Raw genomic sequence first — 22,787 nt, 5'->3', positions numbered from 1 at the left:
GTGAAAGATGTCAGTTTGACCCTGTCAAGAGCTGTGAGTTGCACAACCTCACCTGTAGCACGCTGCCCCAGCCGGAATCTTAGCTGCATTCAACTTCAGCTGACTCCGCTTGAGCCCATCCAAACAGCCTCAGACATCTGGCCAGAGAATTCGGGGATGTAGACACCCATCCACTGGGTGTCATTAGCGTACTGGTGACACCCCAGCCCGAAGCTCCACATCAGCTGGATGAAGGAGGGCATCTAGCCTAGATGTTAAATAACACACGGGAGAGACTAGCTCTCTGTGGGACCCTGCATACCAGGGCCTGCCACTGGGAGGTTCTCACCCATAGTGCGTCCATCTGCCCCCAACCTTGGGGAAAAGATTGTAGCCATTTGAGGGATGCACCTTGTATCCCCAAGTCAGTTAGGTTAGCAATCCCCAACCGGTGGGCCGCGGACCACATGTGGTCCTTCGACTAATTGGAGGTGGGCCCCGAAGGACGCCTTCTCCCCCTCCCCTGGCCCTTTACTTCATCCCCCCTGGCCCTTTACAACACACTTTGGGTGTCATTGTCTCCCATCCCTCCCAGATGGGACTATCTCGTTGCAGAGAAACAAGCTCAGGGTTCCCATTGATTTGTCATTGTCATGAGTTAAAATTTCCATGAAAATAAAATGTTCATTGTTGTGGCGTGTCTGTATCTTATTTTGAAGGGATGCTTAAACATTACCATAGCGATCAGAGAGCGTTAGGGCAGTGGTTGAGAGTAGAGGAGTAAACTACCCTCCCCCCCCCAACGGGCCTCAGTAGAATTGTCAAGCGTTGAGTGGTCCCCGGTGATAAAAAGTTTGGGGACCACTGAGTTAGGTATTGGGCTAACGGCCCATGATTGACAGTGTCAAATGCTGCAGTTAAGTCTAGCAAGGACCTGGACCTGGAACTCTCTGCAGGCTGAGCAGATGCTCGATCCCTGAGCCACACAGCTTGAGGGCCAGCAGTCTTTCTTTGCCCTTCTTTGGTCTGTTTCTCCCTTCCTTCTCCCTTTTAAGCACTCTACGTTTCCACCTTGCTGTGTCCCCCTGTTTCTTAGAAAGTCCTTTCTACTTTTGACCAACAACCATTTGCCTGATCTCCAATGCCCCGTCCCCATCCAGCTCTGAGTTGGGGGATACCTTGAGACTTTGAGGGTGGAGCTAGGAGTGGGTGGGATTGGGGGGGGACCTCAGTGGAGTAGAACCCCATGAAGTCCCACCTCTAAAGCAGCCATCTTCTCCAGGGGAACTGAGCTCTGTAGCTTGGAGAGGAGCGGCGTTTTCAAATTCAAGCATAAGTAACACAGCCAAATTGGGGGAGAGAGCGTTTCCCATTGATAACCATGTATTTGCAAAAATGACTCATCTTTAAATAAAGATACATTTTTTTTCGAGGATGATGCCCCACAGGTCTAGTAGGAAATGTGGGGGTGGGTTTTGTTCTACTCTAAGAGCTAAATATTTCTCTGCCTGGTCCCCAGCCTCTTCCAGGGAAATATTAGTATAAAAGGCTTTAACTTTCCACATGACCAAAGCAGACTGATTTTCGACCTTTAAATCTTCTATTTATTTATTATATCAAATGTGTTGAGTCCTTTAAGATTTCTGGAATAGGAAAATCGGTTTATTCAAATAAAAATCAATACATTTAGATAAGGGTTTTAAAGCTGAACCAATCTGTGCCACAATAGGGCACCCAGGGATTTGGGGCAATAAATAAACATGGGGGATGATGGGCTGTTCATTAATTTTTATTAATGAATGCTCCTTCTTGCTTAGAAATGTATTTCATCCCCACCTGGAGGCTGGCACCCCAAACCCTGTCCCATTTCATCACTTACACAGGATTTGCCCTTCTGTTCTCTTCCAGGCAAGTCCTGCGGGATCACAACTGCCTTCAGACCTTGCTCCAACACCTCAAATCCCACAGCTTGACCATCGTCAGCAATGCATGCGGTACTCTCTGGAACATCTCAGCTCGCAGCTCCAAAGACCAGGAGCTGCTGTGGGACCTGGGGGCAGTCAGCATGCTCCGGAACCTGGTCCACTCCAAGCACAAGATGATTGCCATGGGGAGTGCAGCTGCCCTCAGGAACCTCCTCACCAATCGGCCGCTCAAGTACAAAGACGCCATGGTCATCTCGCCTGGATCTTGCATGCCCTCACTGTACATGCGTAAGCAGAAAGCCCTGGAGGCTGAGTTGGATGCCAAACACTTGGCTGAGACCTTTGATACCATGGAGAAGCAGACACTGAAAGGCCAGAGCGCCAAGAAACCACCCATGAGGCACATGGAGAGCTTGGTGAAGGACTACGCTTCTGACTCGGGGTGCTTTGACGATGACGAGGTGCCCAATGTGTCCAGCAGCACAGAGGCGGGTAATGCATCGGTCCTCTCCATGTTCCTCAACTCCACATTCCTTCAAGGCCAGGCCCTGCCCAGAGCCGTCACCCAACGGAGATGTCCCGAACCAGAGAAAGATGACAGCAGTAAGCCCTTGGAAGTCAACAAGGACCCTCCCCTGCTCCTGCCTTCAGACAACAAAGTCTCTATGGTGGCAGCCAAGCTGGCAAACAAGATCTCCACCACTGTAGCCAAGATAGACAAGCTGGTGGAAGACATCTCCACCCTCCATACTTCTTCTGATGACAGCTTCAGCCTCAGCTCTGAGGACCACTGCCTCGACTGGCAGTACGGCCATGAGGAAGCCCACGAGGCCCGTGCTCAGTCCTGTTCCCCATGCCGCTTCTCCGATGCCAGCGGGTTTGTCAAACGGGAAAGCCTAACCCGGGCTCACACCCTCCTGCGGCTGAAGACGGCCTACACCAGCCTGTCCAATGACAGCCTCAATAGTGGTAGCACCAGTGATGGGTACTGCACAAAGGAACACATGAGACCCTGCAGCAGAACTACTTTCTTGGATTTCAGAGATGAGCTGCACCGGTATCAGAAGCGTCCCAGCCGCCTCGACCTGAAGAACATTTTGGTCAACAGGCCTGAGAAGATGGAACTCCCGGAGAAGAAACATCAAGAGGCCAGTGAAGTGGCAGAGAAACTAGAGCCTTCTGAGAAGGCCTCAAAAGCGGCAGCTGTCCCCAGCCCTGCCACTGCCGAGAAGGAACTGGAATGTAAGGGTCTAAGCAACAAGAAGGTTGCTGACCCAGAGGTCCAAACCATTAAGCTCTCACCATCCTATCAGCATATCCCTCTCACAGAGAATGTGGACGGGGGCGGCCCGGCATCTGGGTCTGTGGGGTTGCCAGGAACCCGGCCTGTCCACCCAACTGCACCAGCACAAAAACAAGACTGGTTGACCTCTGGGCTCCTGCAAGCCCCAGGAAATCTTAACAAGATCCCAGAGAAGTTGTCGGCACTCGCTCCAGCTGAACACGAACAACTGCAGAAGTATTCGGTAGAGGATACGCCAATATGCTTCTCCCGCTGCAGCTCCCTCTCGTCCCTGTCCCTGGCTGACAACATGCTGGATGAACACAGCCACAGCGAGAACGAGGTGGACAGTGACTCCTCGCTCGAGATCATTGAGGTGGAAGAGGTGGCTGAAGCAGAGGAAGCCCACGAGGAGAAGACTAAGATGAAAGTAGGAGCCGGCCCACACATCTCGCAGCCCATCGCTATTCCCTTCCCCAAGAAGGAGAAGACATTCCTCAGAGGAGTCTCCCCAGCCCGGAACGAGGACCTAACCCCGTCCAGCTCCTCTGAGAACTTCATCCAGGAGACCCCGCTGGTGATGAGCCGGTGCAGTTCTGTCAGTTCGCTGGGCAGTTTTGAGAGCCCCTCCATTGCCAGCTCCATTCAGAGCGAGCCCTGCAGCGAGATGGTCAGCGGCACCATTAGTCCGAGCGAGCTTCCAGACAGCCCCGGGCAAACGATGCCTCCCAGCCGCAGTAAGACTCCCCTGTTTGAAATGAGTGGCCAACCGGAGAAAGAGACCAGCCAGTTCAATATCCAGTGGGAAAACAACGTCAAGAAATTCATGGAGATTACTGACTTCAAGGAGCGTTTCCAAATGCCCCAAGACCTGGACTCCATGGTCTACTTCACTGTGGAGAAGCCCAACGAGAACTTCTCATGTGCTTCCAGCTTGAGCGCACTACCCCTCCATGAACATTACGTCCAGAAAGATGTCGAACTGAAACTCATCCCCCCGTTCCCGGAGAGGAACGGCTTGAACTTTGTGATGCATGAAGAAGAGAGGGTCAAAGAGAACCAGCGGAAGCCAGAGAGACTGGAATTGACCTCTGACGAAGATATTGAGATACTGAAAGAATGCATCAGTTCAGCCATGCCGTCCCGTTTCCGTAAGGTCCGGACATCCCTTGTCTCTGGCTTCCCGGGCCAGGTTTTGAATCCTCAGTCTAAGAAGCCAGTGCACGTGCCAGTCTACATGTTGGTCCCTGCCAATCCCCAACTGGGCCTCCCTAAGCATCGCCAGGCCGTGACCCCCAGAAACAACAAGGAGTATGTGGGTGACGAGGATTCCTTCACTGACTCGGCCGAAGGAACCCCTGTCAATTTCTCCAGCGCGGCTTCCCTTAGTGATGAGACCCTCCAGTACCCAACGAAGGAGGAAGGCAACTCAAAGCACTGTCCTGGGAAGAAGAGGGAGGTGGGGCAGTTGCAAGGAGCTGGACACAGGCTGGAAGGGCTGCAGCGGGAGCAAGGAGCCTTGCGTGCCGGAAGGATCATGTCCAGCCACTCCACTCCAACCAAGATGGTTCCCGCCAGCAAGCACAAAACTGGTTCGAACAACACTAGCCCACTTCACGCAGGCAGAGCTCGGTCTGCTGAGTCCAAAAGACTGCAGCTCCCTCTCAAAAACCTAGAGCTGACCCTGAGGAAGCAAGGCAGCATGGGGGCCCATTCGGAGGGCAGCTGTTCCCAGAAAGAGACTCTTCCAGAAAACAGGGGCCACAGCAATGGCAAGGCCTTCCAATCCTTGTGTCACACCACCCCGACGGAAGAGGCTGTCTATTGCTTCTATGAAAACGATTCTGACGACCTGACAGAGTTAGGGATGAAGAGTTCACCCAAAAGGAAGGTGGGCACAGCTGGTAAGGCCCAAAGGAAAGAATGTTGGACCAAGAAGGAGCCTGACTTCAGCACCAGACATGCCAAAGCCAAAATGGCTGCCAAGCTTCACAGTAACCTCATTGCAGATGAAACACCACCATGCTATTCCCTCAGTTCTTCCCTGAGTTCCCTGAGCGACCTGGAGCTCTATGACCATGAAGAAAGGACTCGGCTCTACAGCAGGCCCAGCCACCAGCTGCCCTTGAGCCGTAGACATGAGGTCCCCTCGGCATTGTCCAAACAGAGGGACAGCTCCGCCAGTTCCCTCAGCTACAAATCTGACGATGACCTGTTGCTGAAGTGCATTGGCTCAACCATGCCGAAGAGGAGGCGCCACTCAGCAAGGAGAAGAAATGCTGAGAAGGATCGGAAGGTGTCCAGCCTCAAGGAGAGGAAGCCCAAAGACACACCGGACGAAGGAGTCTCTGAAAGGGGATCGGATCTGGACAGCGTGGACTGGAAAGCCATCCAGGAAGGGGCCAACTCTATTGTGACCTGGCTGCACCAGGCTGCCTCTTCCTTCACCAGGGAGCCTTCCTCGGAATCAGACTCCGTCCTCTCCTTCATGTCCGGCCTCTCTGTTGGCTCCACTTTGCAAATGTCTCTGGACAGGAAGGAGAAGAAGCGAAGCAGAAAGGTCCCTGAGGGTCTCGCAGAGAAAAAAGACCGGCCAAAAGCTTTCCAGGAGAGCAAGAAGACGATGGACACCAGAGCAACTGGCAGCAGGAGCAGCAGAGTGGAGAAGGACCCCAGGCAGCAGAAGCCAGTAACCAACTTGCCAGTAGTCTTCCGAGGCCGGACAGTGATCTACATGCCCAACACAACTAAAAATTCACAGAGCCCCAGGTCAACCCCAAGGAAAACAGGATCTCCCGTTACGCAGGAGGGCCCTGCAAAGAACCTCAGCCTGAATCAGCAGAGATCACGAAGTCTCCACCGGCCGGGGAAGATATCAGAAATGGCAGATCTTATGTTGCCCAAGAGAAGTGCCACCCCACCAGCTCGTATCACCAAAGCTCCTTCCTCTGGGTCATCCAGAACCTCCACGCCCTCCCAGCCCTCCCAGAAGAAGCTGGCATCACCTTCGCAGCTCAACAAGCAGATGCCGTCCCGTGAGGCTGGCAAAGCAGTTGGAAACTCCACACCTGGCCCCAACTCTAAACAAGCTCAGAAGTCACCTGTATCTAAGCAACACAAGACCCAGAAATCACCTGTCCGCATCCCCTTCATGCAGAAGCCTAACAAAAAGATCCTACCTGCCAGGAGCACCATGTCTGTGCTTGAGGAGCAGGTGAGAAGAGACGGTGGCCATGAGCCAAAGCCAAAGGTCAATGGGAAAGAGGTCCTTCAGACGAGTCGCCTGAACTTAGTGCGCATGTCCTCAGCAAGATCCATCAGCAGTGAGTCAGACCGTGCTGGTTTCCTGAGGCAGCTGACATTCATCAAGGAGTCGTCCAGCCTCCTCATGAGGCACCGTGCTGAGCTTTCTTCCTTGGAGCCCACACCGTCACTCTCTCAGGGTTCCTCTCCCCGCAGAAGCAGGCTTGGCTTGCCAACAGTCTTCCTGTGCTCTTCCAGGTGTGATGAGCTCAAGGTGAACAAGGCAGCAGGACCAAGCCAAAGGCCAATCACCTCCCGAGTGCCTCTTCCGGGTCACAGGGGCCAGGCCTCAGGGGCCAGGCCTCCAAGGCGAACCAGTTCAGAGAGCCCCTCCCGGCTTCCCGTGAAATCCAATAACCTTCCACCTGAGCCATTTAAACGTTATTCCTCGTCCCCTCAGATCAACATTATCAAGCGGGCTGGGAGCCCGGCCTCCACCAGCTCCTCCTCTTGCCCCGAGGTGCTGAGTGGGAAGCCCTCAAAACTGCCGGTGATCCCTCCCAAGGCGACTACGGAGAAGCGGCCAGAAGAACAGCAACCATCGACAATGAAAGGGACTTGGAAGAGAATTCGAGACGAAGATATCCCCCATATCCTGAAGAGCACCCTTCCCTCCACAGCCCTGCCCCTGGTCAGCACCTTGGAGGAAGAAGAGACCCAGCAGGCCCAAACCACTCTCCAGAGGAAGACCAGTGATGCCGTTGTGCAGACAGAGGACTTCTCCACAGCCAAGACCAACTCCAGTACTTCCCCGACACTGGAGAAGCAAGAGATCCCACAGGGCAGCGTTGAGGAGGATGCCTTCGGCCTGAGCAAAGCTACAGCAGCGCCCATCTCCTTTGCTCACGAAGGGCCAGCCAGCTCTCTTGGGACCTTCCCACCCAGCAGGCATGGCTCTCCCAGCCGCGCTGCTCGCGTGACCCCGTTCAACTACATCCCCAGCCCAATGGCAGCAGTGCCAGTGGTGAGCGACAAAGACCTGGAGAAGATGCAGGCTTAAGAAGCGCCTGGGCCGCAGGGTGGAAAGCTCCTGGGTGTTTTACCAATTGCACCTCTGCGTAAAACAAAGCTTGCGCCCCTTAATTTTTTAAAATTCATTTATCTCCTTTTTTGTTCATGCTCAGCAAAACAAGGAAGAACTCTGGGTGCTGGTCATTAACATGGGGCTAGCAGAATTGTTTCTTGTGGCAGAGGCCCCAAAAGATGCTGGTGAACTGTACGGAGACCTTGGATTGCCCCCTGCCCCTCATGTTCAGCTTTTCTTTCCTGTCTCTCTTGACTAGTGGGATTCTTGGAATGCTTGACCCAGTGAGATCGGAGAAAGCACCCCCATGCACCCTTCAGGAGCCCAGAGCAACCCTGCAGCATTTAGCTGCCGGCCATGGTGCTATCCCCTTCATGCTGGTCCCCACCAGTGTTCTGGAGTCACAGGACCTGTTTTCCGCAGTGGCTGCTCCCCCTGAGGAGAAAGCGGCCAGCGTTCTTCTGGATGCCTCAGCAAAGCCAGATGGGCTCCTGATTTGCATACTGAATCTTCACAACATCGTTTGCCAGTTTCTCCAGTGATGTCTCACTCCCGTGCAGGCCCAAGACTGTTTTCATAAGTCCCTGCTTCAATGTTACCACTCCTGGCTCTATTTGGGGGGGAAACCCGCCCAGCCTAGAATGAGACGCCATTTTGAAAATGGCCACACACACACACACACACACACCCCACGTCCTGTCTCTTCATTCAGTCTAAGAGGCCCCTGAGAATTCACATGACCTGAGTTTTGTCCACTTTTCCCACAGACTCGTCTTAAGTCCCTGGGGAAAGACTCTTTGCAAGGCTGCCTCTGGGATGGTGAGAGACCCTACTCAGTGTGGAGCAGAGGTCCAAGGGCACATGCAGTAAGGATGCACCAAAACCTCATCCACCAGATCCCAAGTTCTTTTTGGGGGGGATTGCTTTTTGATGATGGGCTGTGTAACAAAAGGGCAGCGTTGTCATTTTCTGTCCCTTTGGCAGTGGAAATCATGTCATGGCTTTGTCCAAAGGTTCCTATTGGCCTCCACAAGTTGTTCTCCCCGCAGGTTGGCCCTGCGAATCGATTATCGCAAAGGCCCAAAGGTCTGCGTCAGAAGGCACTGATCCGTAGAGGCCAAGCGCTGCCATTGTCCCCCAGACCACCCAGGGCCAGTAACCATTTTTTTGTTATTCAGGGAGGCTGCAGAAACTTTTCAGTACAAAAGTTACACTGATAAGAAAAGGTATTGAACCATAAAACTGCACCATTTTCTTTTAATGCTGGTAAAGAGGCTGAAGACTTGCCAGAGCGCTCCCCAGTCCTATAAATGCTTTCAGGGTCTGAATGGAAAACAGTAAGCTCGATTAACAAAGAAAGATCATTTATCCTAGTATGATGTGAATAAGTAAATGAAGTAACCTACTTGCATTGTTTTTATAATTGCTTTCAAAAGGAGCTACAGTCCTAATACAAAAGATTATGTCCTGTATAACAACAAAGAGACATCCATTTGAAGTTAAATGCAACACATCCAAGCATACAAGGGAAGTACATGGAGAAATAAGTTGCATACCTTTACAAAACTGACAGTTTCAATGAATGTTAAACAAAAAGATGGAAGGTTGAGAATAGAGGCAAAAGCCTACTTTTCCTAAAGCTCTTCAACATACAATCCAACAGCGGGTCATTTATAGTAGTTTTAAAACAATCATGAACTGTACTTAAAGGTATATCACATATAATCCAAGAGGATAGATTCAAATGGGTAGCCCTGTTGGTCTGAAGTAGCACAATAAAATCAGAGTCCAGTCAGGTACCTTTAAGACCAACAAAGATTTATTCAGGGCGTGAGCTTTTGAGAGCAAGCAAGCTTCATCAGACTATGATCTCCTTACATGACAGGGAATATATGGCAAAAATCAATTCTGTTACATCACTAGACTGTATCACAACCAAATACAGCCAATGATAATCCTTTGTAAAAACAGCCAATCAATCCTCTGAATTCAGTGTAGTTTACAAAAACACAAAGAGAGAACAAACTGCCAGTCTGACGAAGAGTCCTTGCACTCAAAAGCTCATGCCCTAAATAAATCTTTGTTGGTCTTAAAGGTGCTACTGGACTCTGATTTTATTGCACATATAATCCAAGTCATTCTAAATTGGTGACTAATTTTTTGCAGATTGAACTAGTTTCAAAAAATTACTTCAATAAAATACAATGATATTTTTTTATCTCTGTCATGAATTAAATTTAAAGAATCCCCTTAAACACATCTTTATAATTAAACTCTTACCTAATCAAATCTATTCAAAAGAATGGTGTGAGGTTCCAATTAATATTAAGGCCATGAGGGAATAATGTAGAAAGTAGTAGAATTCCCTTTGAAGTAATTTCTTCTCTATGTTGACATTCTCAGTAGGGTTTACATGTTCTGAAATACAGAATTGGATTCTGTAATATGTTGCTTTCCAAGAAAATAAGAGACAAGGGGAGATTCCATAACGTTGTTTTTTATCCTGGATTTGTGTTCCATTACTCTTGTTTCTAATGGGCATGTTGATTTCTCAATGTAAAGGAACTAGCAGGGGGATTGAATTAAGTAATTAATGTTATTACTGTTGCCATTTATGAAGTTTTTGATTTTGCCTTCAAAATCTGAATTATCACATTTAAAATAGTCTCCTATTAAGTCTCCTATTAGTCTCCTATTATGTGTGTTAAGTGCACACATAACAACTGCCACATTTATGATTACCTGGTGGAAGATGCTTCTTCCCCTTTAAATCTTTTTGGGTGTGAACTACCAAATCAACCATATTTCCGGTTCTCCAAGCAATAAGAACTAAAGGGGGAAAATATTATCTGGAACCAGAATCACAAAAACCCAACTGAAAACAGTCAGGACCTTAACAGGTTGAGTGTCTGTGTAACATCATCAGTTAATTACAAAATTATATGACCTTTATTGTGCACAACCTAAAAACTTAAAAACATACAGACAGCCCATAGGCTATTGAAAGAACAATGTTATATGCACTATATATATCAATGGTCAACCTATATATATATATATATATATATATATATATATATATATATATATATACCGTCATATATCAATATCTCAATATCTCAACCGTCATATAATTTCATAATGAACTGATAATGTTACACAGAGACTCATATACCTATAAAGGTCCTGATGTTTTCATTTGGGGTTTTGCGGTTCCTGTTCTCCTCCATGCAGATTCAGATTCAGAGTACCTTTCTTGGCAGATGACAGGAGGAGAATTACACCCAGGATTTTCAGAGAGTAATGTTTTTTGATACTGTTCTGGATTTTTCTTGATAGCACGGAAAACTCAAAAGCACAGTAGATCCTATTAAAGAGGCTAGGCTTCTGTTTGCATTGCATGCTCGCTATTTTCTGCCTTTTGTCTAGGTAACTTAATTACTTCCTCAGGGTAACTTCTCTCCAATAAATCATTAGCAAGTCTGTCTGCTGTATACTGAAATGAATCAAAGTCAGAGTTCATGCATTTATGTCTAATTAAGTGACTATATGGCAGTCTATTTTTAAACACACTGGGTGAAAGATCTGATATAACAATATGTTTCTATCTGTAGACTTACAATAAGAGGTGAGTTTGATAGTTTTCTCTCCCTTCACTGTTAAACAGGTATCCAAAAGATAGATGGTGTGAAAGTCTGCTTGACTCCTAAACAGTCTCATGTTTACTACTGGCCCAATTCAGAAATGCTGGCCACCTCTCAGGGTTCCTGAAAATAATACAAATGTCATCCAAAAATAAATAAAGACGTCTGAAAAATAAGGGGTTTCATTGGGGTTATAGAGCCATTGCTTCTCCAGGGCAATCGGAAACATACGATGGGAACGATGGGGCTTCTCATAGCAATTCCTAAGCACTAAGCAGGGCTGAGCTTGGAAGGAAAAAATATTGTTTTCAATGGTAATGTCAAAAAGGTCCATCAAAAAATGGGCATGGGGAGTTTTCTTCTTCCTGCAATCTAAATTAGCCTTAGCCACCTCCCTGACAGAATGTGGTATATTTGTGTCTAGGACACCAAGTCCTTAGTGGCTAACAAAGCCCCTTCTGGAACCTATATATGCTGAGTTTTGAAAATAAAATGTGTGAATTTGGAGGGAGGGCCTCTTTAAGAAAAACTCCCACATATTTAGCCAAAGTTACTGTGGAAGTTTGATGTGCCAAAATACTAGGTTGCCCCAGCAGAGGATTGATACCCTTGTGAATTTTAGGCAATATGTAGAATTTGGCAATTTTAGGATATTTGTTCTCAAGGAAATTGTCTTCTGCTGTAGAAATAAAATCTGAACTTAAACCTTTATTGACTACACTATGAATGAGTGATTTCAAATAGGCTAATTTCAAAGGAAACTTCTCGTGAAGTTAAACCTACATTTGCCTATTTTTCTTTCTTCAGCTGAAATGTCCTTCAGCACAATTTTTTATAAGGCAGTTATTTCTGGAGTTTCAGTATGGCCTATTATGCACGGCCGCTGAAACGGCGGCATGGAGAACGCAGAGGAGGAGGAAGAAGCGAAGCAAACTGCTTCCGCACGGGACAGAACACAACGGCGGCAAAACCCAGAGTATCCGATTATGCACGCGGCTACTCTGGAGCCGCTTCTGGTTGCGCCCTGGTCCCGAATGCAGACCTTCCACTCCGTGCATAATGGGCCTATGTGGTGAAAAGGTAGATTTAATGAAAAACCTCCTGGGAGTTTCCCTTTCTCTGTCGCTGAAGAAGAGTTTAAGCTTCAGTTGTTTTACCTATTTGAAGAAAATCTATTCTGATTTGAAAAAGTCAAGATTTTTGGGTTGGCACGAAACTTAATCCTACAGACAATAAATACTCCTCTTCCTCAGTAAAAATCCCATCAGATTTAATTTATTTACTTATTATTGTACATAATACTAGGATAAATTATCTTTGTTAATAATTAAGCTTACTATTTTTCATTCAAACTTGTTATTGAAGAAATTTATGTCTGAGAGTGCTTGCAGAACCAGGGAACGCTCTGGCAAGCCTTGTATTTCTTCACCAGCATTAAAAGAAAGGGTGCAACTTTATAGTCCAGTTTTATTTTTGCAAGATATTTCAAGCAGGGATCCTGAAAAGATGCACTGCAATACCAATGAGGACCACACAAAAGAACATCTCTCTCAAAAGAGAGAGTTCATTTCAATTTGTGGCTGCATGCTTAATTTCCTATGTGAGCAGCAATATCCGAGAGTGACAAATAAAATCTCAGCTGATTTTATTTGGTGTGGGACAGAAAAGACCTTCCGGCTAAAGGAAACCAGGAGACGGAGTGACAAAAGGGTGCTAGGTGGGAGAGAAACAATGCATTGGCAAAAAGGAGAGGCTGGCATGGGGCAGTGGAGCTCCAAGCTGGGAATTCCAGCAGCTCCTTAGTCTGCGAATGACGCTTCTGTTGGTGCAGGGCGGCTGGAGGGGCCAGGAGACATATCTGGCCCGGTATCGTCACCATCATCTGCCAAAAAGGTAGGAGGAGGAAGCAGTCGCTATGCAGGGGCTGCGGGACTGCACATGAAGAATGTGGAGGTTGCCTGTGTCATTACGGGGGAGACAGACGAATGCCAAACTGGACAGGCTGATGGCATAGGGGTCATTATGATCTGTAGTAATCACATCACTTTGTGTCCCAGTAGCATTTTTCACAGCAAGACCTTACAAACAGCCACATAAGGTAGGACAATATTACTGTTGATATGGAAGGCAGAGAGAGCAGCTTGCCTATAGCTACCAAATGGTGAAATCTCAGACTTCTCTCAACTGGGCCAGCTCTCTCTGGACATCTCCTTTCTCTTTGTGTTTCACTGAGGGAGGAAGTTCTCCTCTTCACCACCCAGCAGTTTGTACCCTTCCTCTATTCTTTGATCTTGTTATTAAAGTAAATCCAAGAAAAGCAAAGTGCAATGCTGTTCTTTACAAGGTGAAAGCAAAACCACTGTGTTTGCATGCGGGTGTGTTATCTCTGACTGTCTGTGTTAGGTGTCCAGTTGCCAACTCTGGGTTGAAAAGCTTTCTAGGAGTGGGGTTTAGAGAGGGGAGTGGCTTCAAAGGCGTATGATGTCACGGAGTTCAACTTCCAAAGCGTCCATTTTCCCCAAGGGAACTAATCTCTATGGCCTGGACATCAGTTGGAATTCTAGAGGCCAGTCAGTCTGCCCCATGTTGCAGGGAAGATGATGGAGCAGGTATTAAAGGGGGCAGTTAGGAAACCTCTGAAGGACAACATGGTGATTCAGGGAAGTCAACAGGTCTTGCCAAACCAACTTGGCTTCCTTCTTTGGCTGTGTGATGGGCTTACTAGTTAATGGAAATTCAGTTGCTGTTTACCTGATCCTGCACTGAGCAGGGGGTTGGACTAGATGGTCTGTACGGCCCCTTCCCACTCTGTAATTCTATGGTATTTAAAGACCCAATCTGTACATTGCACCGGCAAAGGACACAAAATACTGTGTAGAAAAAGTGGAGACTCTTATTCGAAACATGTATCATGTACTGCAGTGGTCCCCAACCCCCGGTCCAGGGACTGGGACCTGTCCGTGGATCAGTTGGGACCGGGCCGTGGCTCCTCCTCCCTGGCTGCTGCCTTGGGGGCTGCCCTGCCACTCTGCCGCCAGCTCACCTTTGGTGCTCTCCAGTGGCCGCCATGACTGGGGCGCCCCCTCGGCGTGGCACTGCACAGCTGACAGCGGCCCTCAGCAGGCGGCAGGAAGTCAGGGGCGCCAGCAGGAAAGCAAGTGGAGCAGGGGGTCAGGCGGTGGCAGTGACATCGCTTGGCAAAAAGGCTAGCCCCCCCCCCCCCCGGGGCTCAGTAAAGTTGTCAAGTGTTGACCGGTCCCCGGTGATAAAAAGGTTGGGGACCACTGATGTACTGGACAAATAACGACTAACACATGTTATATGAACAGCCATCAATAGTAACCACTAAAGTTATTTCAGTAGTTATTAGTCTGCACACTGCACAAACTGCCTCTGGGAAATACTCTTTGTAGGTTATCCTTTTTTTGCCTGGTGAAGATTTTCATGGAGTTGCAAACATTGGCTAATGTGGCAACGTTCCAAAAGATAAGAGTCCTCTTACAAACAAATGAAGACCAATAGCATTCCCGGGTATGTTACTGTTTCAAAAAATCTTCATCCAGGGTCAAGTACATCTTGCAAGTACATCTTGTTATTTCCGTAACACTGATAAACAAGAACAATTCAAAACATTGCGAAGTGTTACAAAAACACCTCACACCGTGAGAAGATAAAAGGATACATACACGCATTCAGTGGACCATAGCCTTGCATAAGAATGTCTATGTGGCTTCATCTCAACCCTACAAACACCAGAGTGATATAAAAAGAGTAGCTAATCTTACGCTGTAGTTATTGGAATAGTCTTGCCCAACACCAAAGAATGTAGTCAAGTCTTTATTATGACGGTACTAGACCAGTAGTCCAATTACAAGGTACATAAAAACATCTGGCGTTAACAAGATAAAAGAATAATTGATAACTTAAATATTATAAAAGATAAAAACATTCCAGCTATAAGAATCATTCTGGTTTTAAAACTCACAAGCATTATCTCAAGCAATTGAGACTATCTCTACCTAAGTTTCCCCGCACCAAAGAATATAAAGATGCACAACTTAATAAAGACTTCTACTCACACTGCACTAAGCATAACAAATAGACAACCATCAAATTGTCTCTCATCAAATATTGTAGACTCCTACAGCTCTGTATACAAAGGGTAATAATATCAATAATGTTATCTACTTACAACATCCCATATGAAAAAAACATATTAAAAATTGAGCTTGTGCAAAAAGTAGCTTTTAAACTCATAAAGAAATATCTACATGCTAACATCCATACCACCTATGTTTAAGGCATACATCACAATAATAGGTGAGGCATCAAACCATTATGTAATACAGCTATTATCTTTACAGTGGAGCGGTATAAATAAAAGGCTAAGGGCTAAGTGGGAGGAGAGTGGGCGGGCGCTGTCCGTAATAAAAACTCGGAGGAGCGAACCAGGAGCCGCAAAGCGACTCCTGATTCGCTCCTCCGAGTGGCACTCCAGGGCTAAGTGGCCAATTGGCTACTTGGCCCCTCCTAGGAACAGCGCGCTGCCGACTCGCCAGTCCTCCCAGGCAGCTGTCCTTGCCGCTGCGCCCTCTGAACGGTGAGTCCTCTTCACAGGGAAAAGAGCAGGGATGCCACATCTTTGATGTGGCAGCACTGCTCTTTTCCCGATGGACTTCAGCCGGGGATGGGGATGGGGATGGCCGCTGGGGAGGCTTGCCCCACGCCGCTGCGCCCAGGGAAAGCAACAGGGCCTCCACGTTGAAGATGCTGCTTTCCCTCCGCCCAGACTGCAGGGGACGCGCGGCCAGCACCGCAATGGCAGCCGCGACCATGCATGCGCAACCATGGGCAAGGTGGAGAACCGTGAAAACGGGTGGAGAGAAGAGTGCGCGGGAGCCCAAAGAGACGGCCCGGGTCGGTGACCGGCATCGCAGGGGTATCTTTTTTCTCAGATTTCCTGGGATTGTAATGAAACAGCACTGTAAACTTAAAATAATTTTCAGTGTGACCAGTTTGCTTAAAGTGGCCTACCTGGTTGGGGGTTCTCTAATACCATTTCTTATCTGGGACTTGTGTTCCCTAATGCAAATTTGTGTAGGACGCTGATGTATTTCAAACTACAACTGCAGTTAATTAAATATACCACACTGTGTGATTTATAGTTGGTAAAGAAATCTAAATATTTATAAAAATTACACTCAGGTAATTCAATCTTTTTAGTTTCAAGAACCTTGGAACAGATGTTACAATTCTCACATCTGAAATCATAGAATCATAGAATCATAGAGTTGGAAGGGTCCATACAGGCCATCTAGTCCAACCCCCTGCTCAACGCAGGATCAATCCTAAGCATCCTAAAGCATCCAAGAAAAGTGTGTATCCAGCCTTTGCTTGAAGACTGCCAGTGAGGGGGAGCTCACCACCTCCTTAGGCAGCCTATTCCACTGCTGAACTACTCTGACTGTGAAAATTTTTTTCCTGATATCTAGCCTATATCGTTGTACTTGAAGTTTAAACCCATTACTGCGTGTCCTCTCCTCTGCAGCCAACAGAAACAGCATCCTGCCCTCCTCCAAGTGACAACCTTTCAAATACTTAAAGAGGGCTATCATGTCCCCTCTCAACCTCCTTTTCTCCAGGCTGAACATTCCCAAGTCCCTCAACCTATCTTCATAGGGCTTGGTCCCTTGGCCCCAGATCATCTTCGTCGCTCTCCTCTGTACCCTTTCAATTTTATCTACGTCCTTTTTGAAGTGAGGCCTCCAGAACTGCACATAGTACTCCAAGTGTGGTCTGACCAGTGCCGTATACAATGGGACTATGACATCTTGTGATTTTGATGTGATGCCTCTGTTGATACAGCCCAAAATGGCATTTACCTTTTTTACCGCTGCATCACACTGCCTGCTCATGTTTAGTTTACAATCCACAAGTACCCCAAGGTCTTGTTCACACAGTGTTACCTAGAAGCGTATCCCCCATCCAGTAGGCATGCTTTGCATTTTTCTGACCCAGATGCAGAACTTTACACTTATCTTTATTAAATTGCATCTTGTTCTCATTTGCCCATTTTTCCATTGTGTTCAGATCTCGTTGAACTCTGTCTCTATCTTCCGGAGTATTTGCCAGTCCTCCCAATTTGGTGTCATCCGCAAACTTGATGAGTAGTCCCTCCACCCCCTCATCTAGATCATTAATAAATATGTTAAAAAGTACCGGGCCAAGCACCGAGCCCTGAGGTACCCCGCTATTCACCTCTCTCCAGTCTGATGAAACACCATTGACAAGAACGCATTGAGTGCGGTTCTCTAACCAATTCCCTATCCACCTGACTATCTGAAAATCCAGATTGCAGTCCTTCAATTTATCCATCAGAACATCATGGGGAACCTTGTCAAAAGCTTTACTAAAATCCAAGTAAATGACATCAATCGAATTTCCCCGATCCAGCAAACCTGTTACTTGGTCAAAAAACAAAACCAGGTTGGTCTGGCAGGACCTGTTGGAGACAAATCCATGCTGACTTCCTTGGATCACCAAATTGTCCTCCAGATGTTTGCAGATCGCTCCCTTTAATATCTGCTCCATTATCTTCCCCATAACAGAGGTCAGACTCACTGGTCTGTAGTTTCCCAGGTCATCCTTCCTCCCTTTTTTGAAGATCGGAATAACATTTGCTCTCTTCCAGTCCTCCGGGACATCTCCAGTCCTTAAAGAGGTTCCGAAGATGATGGACAAGGGCTGTGCAAGTTCTCTGGAAAGTTCTTTGAGTACTCTCGGGTGCATTTCATCCGAACCAGGGGATTTGAACTCATCCAGTGCAGCTAAATGCCTCTCGACAACCTCTCTATCCATGTTAACCTGCCACCCAGACACTGTCCTTTGGCTATGGTCATCTCTAGATGTGCCTAAACACTTTGACCTGTGGGAAAAAACAGATGTAAAATAGGCACTAAGCCTTTCTGCTTTCTCTGCATCTTCCGTTAGAGTTTGTCCGTCCGCACCCAACAGTGGGCCTATTGCCTCTTTTACTTTACGTTTGCTCCTCACATAACTGAAAAATCTTTTCTTGTTACAATGGGCTTCCCTGGCCAATCTTAGCTCACTCTCAGCTTTGGCCTTTCTTATGATTGATCTACAGTGCCTAGTAACCTGTAGGTACTCTTCTTTAGAGCTCTGTCCTTCCCTCCATTTCCTGAACATTTTCCTTTTCTTTCTTAGTTCCTCTTGAAGTTCTCTGTTCATCCAAATAGGCTTCTTAGAGCTCCGGCAGTGTTTTCATCTTTCTGGGATAGTCATTGATTGAGCATGCAATAGCTCCTGTTTGAGTAGCGCCCACCCTTCACATGCTCCCTTCCCTTCCAGCATTCTCGTCCATGGTATGACACTCATCATGTCTCTGAGTTTATTAAAGTTTGCCCTACGAAAATCCAACATCTTCGTCTGGCTACAAGCTTCCTTGGCTCCCCATTTCAAAAGGAATTCTATGAGGACATGGTCACTTCCCCCTAGGGTCCCCACATCCTTCACCTCATCCACCAACTCTTGCCTGTTGGTTAGTATTAAGTCCAGTACGGCTGAACCTCTTGTGGGTTCATCTACCATTTGATAAATGAAATTGTCAGCCAGGCAGGTCAGAAACTTGCATGACTGAGGACGCTTCGCAGAGTTTGTTTCCCAGCACACATCTGGGAAATTGAAGTCACCCATGATGACAAGGTCCTGCCGCTTGGATATTTTCTCAAGCTGCTCACAAAGTGCAGCATCCACATCCTCTCGTTGGTCACCACACTGTTTTCCCCTCGCTTATTTTCACCCAGATGCTTTCCACTGTAGATATGCTCTCCTTCACTAGAATTTCCTGACAGGTAAGCCCTTTCCTCACATACAGTGCCACTCCTCCACCTCTTCGATCTATTCTGTTTTTCCTGAACAGTTCATATCCATCCACCATTACATTCCAGTCATGAGAATCATTCCACCAAGTTTCTGTGATGCCTACTAGATCATACCTTTCCATCAGCATGAGAACTTCCAGCTCTTCCTTCTTATTGCCCATGCTTTGGGCGTTAGTATAAAGACATCTGAATCCTTTTACTTTTGGTTCCCTATGAGCTGGCCTTGCCGGTTGGGCTGCCTCCGATTGTTTTCCTTCCATACACTCCCTATGTTGATCGTCTCCTTCTCCTAGTGGCTTTAGTTTCAAGCTCTCCTGATGAATCTCCCCAGGTTCCTGCCAAACACATTCTTCCCCAGTTTCGATAAGTGCAGTCCATCAGGAGCTAGTAGGCCTTCCTCAAGAAAGCCTATCCCATGGTCCCGGCACCAACTACGCAGCCAGTGATTCACCTCCATTATCTTCCTCTCCCGACGCATTCCTCTTCCCTTGACAGGCAAGATTGAAGAGAATACCACTTGTGCCCCCATTTGCTTGAGCTTCCTCCCCAGATCTTGATAGTCTTTTTTAATAGGAGCGATGGTATTCAGGGACATGTCATTCGTTCCCACATGGACCATCACAAATGGGTAGCGATCCGTAGATTTGAGGAGTTTGGGCAGCCTTTCTGAAACATCTTTAATTTTCGCCCCTGGAAACAACACACCTCTCGGGTTAGGGGGTCGGGCCCAGCCACATGGCGATCCATTCCTCTTAGCAGGGAGTCTCCAATTACCAGTACTCTCCTTTTTTTTTCTTCTCAACTCCATTTCCTTCTGTCCCCGTGGCCTCTTCCCTTTGTCTTGGACATTGTTTTGGGACCTCTTCCCTTGTTGACCCTTGCACCTCCTCTGCAAGGGCCTGAAATCTATTCTGGAGCCCCAAAGGCCCCGAGAACTGTCTCGCCCTTCGCCGTTGAGTCTTTTTCCAAACTGTCAGCAGAGGCTCCCTATTGTGGTCAATCTCCTTATCCTCTTCAGGACTAGTTGTATTGTCTTTATTTCGAGTTGCAGGGCTCTGGTCTATGAACTCCTCCCCTTTCTTACTTTGGGTCAGAGTAATAATTCTGTTTTCTAATCCCCTAATCTTTTCCTCCAAAAGTCTTACCAGTTTACACTTGGGGCAGCTGTAGTCCATCTTGTCTTCTGGGAGGAAGGCAATCATGTCACATTCACTGCAGATGATGGGATGAGTGTCCTGGAGGTCCATTGTAATGTCTAGGCAGTGGAAGTACTAGGGAAATATAATCTACTGATATAATCTACTGATTCTAATTGCTCGGCCAAGAACCCCAGGCTAAGAGCCACAGGCCAAGAACCCTTTGTCTCTCTCGCTCTTCAGCTCGCGCCAAAGGCTCGCGCCTCTGGTGAGGAGCAGCCCTTTTTAATCCTCCCAACAATTACCCTCACCCAGGCAGAACAATAGCCTCACCTGGTCAGCAGCAACTCTCCCCAGTAGCTCTCTCCACGTGCTCTCAGTTGTCTGAGCTCCAAATGACCTCTAACCTGATGCTATGATCTCTGGGTCTGTTGATCTGAATGTGTAATTTTAGTTCTTTTAAATCCAAACCGTGGTGTCTACTTTCAACCTGGTAGGTTAGAAACTAGGTGCCAGTGTCTTCTGATGGCCCCTTTAATCCTGGCAGCAGAGGAGAAACATCAAAAGCACAAATTATAGAACTAGACTTCTGTCTCTTAATGTCTAAAAACACACCCCTGTCCATATTGCACACCTTGATCTTAGCTCTCTTTACCCCTTTCCTCGGATAGCCACATTCAACAAATGGTTACTCTATAATATATGCTTGCCTTTGAAAATCACTGAGCCACTGGGAGAGCAGTATAAAAATCTAATAAATGAATAATCTAATAAATCAAATAAAACAAATCAGAAGACTTCCTCCTTAATCTTATAAACTGGTCTACAGTTTCATGGATGATATGACTGGAAATGAAGAAAGGAATTTCTGTCAGAGGATTTTTTATATGGTCTGTCAACTTATGTTGAGATATATGCACTTCTGTATCCAAAAATGCAATATGACTCTAACTATAATGCATAGTCAACAAAACAAAATCAGAGTCCACTGTCATGATGATCAGTTCATAGTCTGAGGAAGAGTGCTTGCACTCGAAAGCTCACGCCTTGAATAAATCTTTGTTGGTCTTCAAATGCCACTGGACTCTGATTTTGTTTTGTTGTGCTGCTTCAGACCAACACGGCGACCCACTTGAATCTATAATGCATAGTGAATTTCAAATTCACATGAATTGAGTTAATGCATTCCAATAAATCCTCTATCTTGTAGTAGTCACTAAACAGAATGAAGACATCATCAATATGACAAAAATACAAAATAATGTGGTAAAAAAGCATCAAAGGATTCTATATATAGATGGATTCCTTCTTAAAACTGTCCATAAATAGGTTTGACAAACTTAGGGCAAAAGTGGAATGCCCCATGGGCATAGCTGTATATAAAGCTCCTCTTCAAACTGAAAATAATAATTTGCCAAATCTATTAATTCCAACAAAAATGATAGAGGTTTATACAAATATATGCATAAGGTAGAGCAGTGGTCACCAGCCCCCAGTCCAGAGACCGGTATTGGTCCGTAGATCAGTCGGTACCAGGCTGCAGCTCCTCCTCCTCCTCCTCCCCGGCTGCTGCCTTGGGGGCTGCCCTGCCACTCTGCCGCTGGCTCTCCTTTGGTGCTCTCCGGCGGCCGCCATGGCTGGGGCTCCCCCTAGGGGTGGCACTGCGCAGCTGCTGCTGACAGCACCCCCCCCCAGTGGGCGTCAGGAAGTCAGGGGCACCGGCGGGAAAGCAAGCAGAGCAGGGGCTCAGGCGGCGGCAGCGACATCCCTTGGCAAAAGGCTAGCCCCCCCCCCCTAGGCCTTAGTAAAATTAGTGAGGACTCCGCAGTGCCTCCACGGAGGCACTCATGAGATGCATGTTCTGACTGATGGATGTCTGTGTATCCTACACGGCCCAAGGATGCCATCTTGAATGCCAGTCATTTTGCTTCATGAGAAATATTGGAACATGCAAAATTCAAAAACATGAAAAATATTCTATAGGGCACTGTAGGTGATATGTATTTAGAATGGTAAGATTAGGAACATCCTCTTCTGCTATCCTGATTGGCTCATCCGGAGACTTTCTGCTCCTTTGAGCATACTTCCTCCCTGCTTGCCTCTGGAACAGATGGAATGAATGCATAACAACAGTTAAACAGTTAGTTAGGACTCTCTCTTTTGTCTTTCTAAATAAAACTATTCTTATTCTTTTAAGCAGTCTCTTTGCATATTTAAACTCTACCAAGAAGAGCTCTGCATCTCGCCAGACATAAATGTAAGCTGTGAACATTTAGACATTTCTGAAGGAAAGAGAGCATAACCCTCTTCAAAATAATCTATGACACAGAGAAAGGGAGATGCCCATCTACCACATATATTCACATATAAGCTGACCCTCATATAAACTGAGGCACCTAATTTTACCACAAAATCTGGGCAAACATATTGACTGTCATCTAAGCCGAGGGTGGGAAATGCAGCAGTTGCTGGTAAATTTACATTAATTGAGGCACCAGTACGTTAAATGTTTCTGAATATTTATTTCAAAGAAAAACAGTAAACTAGCTCTGTCAGTGCAAAAGAGGGCCAGCAAACCAGAGCAGAACAACAG

At 47.0% G+C, this 22,787-nt stretch overlaps 1 protein-coding gene across 5 annotated transcripts in view; it reads left to right on the top strand.

The window, feature by feature from the left end:
- The window catches only part of APC2 (APC regulator of Wnt signaling pathway 2), an 88,904-nt gene extending 75,425 nt beyond the window's left edge, over window positions 1–13,479 (top strand). For all 5 annotated transcript variants that reach the window (XM_077331412.1, XM_077331414.1, XM_077331415.1 and 2 more), the window contains exon 15: window positions 1,888–13,479. In XM_077331412.1, the coding sequence (XP_077187527.1) occupies window positions 1,888–7,489 (5,602 nt within the window). In that variant the 3' untranslated portion in view covers window positions 7,490–13,479. The remainder of the gene's footprint in view (window positions 1–1,887) is intronic.
- The last annotated feature ends 9,308 nt before the right edge of the window (window positions 13,480–22,787 follow it).

Source organism: Paroedura picta, chromosome 4, assembly GCF_049243985.1.
Source record: "Paroedura picta isolate Pp20150507F chromosome 4, Ppicta_v3.0, whole genome shotgun sequence".
Lineage (NCBI taxonomy): Eukaryota > Metazoa > Chordata > Lepidosauria > Squamata > Gekkonidae > Paroedura > Paroedura picta.
The sequence above is the reverse complement of the archived record's forward strand: the minus strand, read 5'-3'. Positions and strand labels throughout refer to the sequence as shown.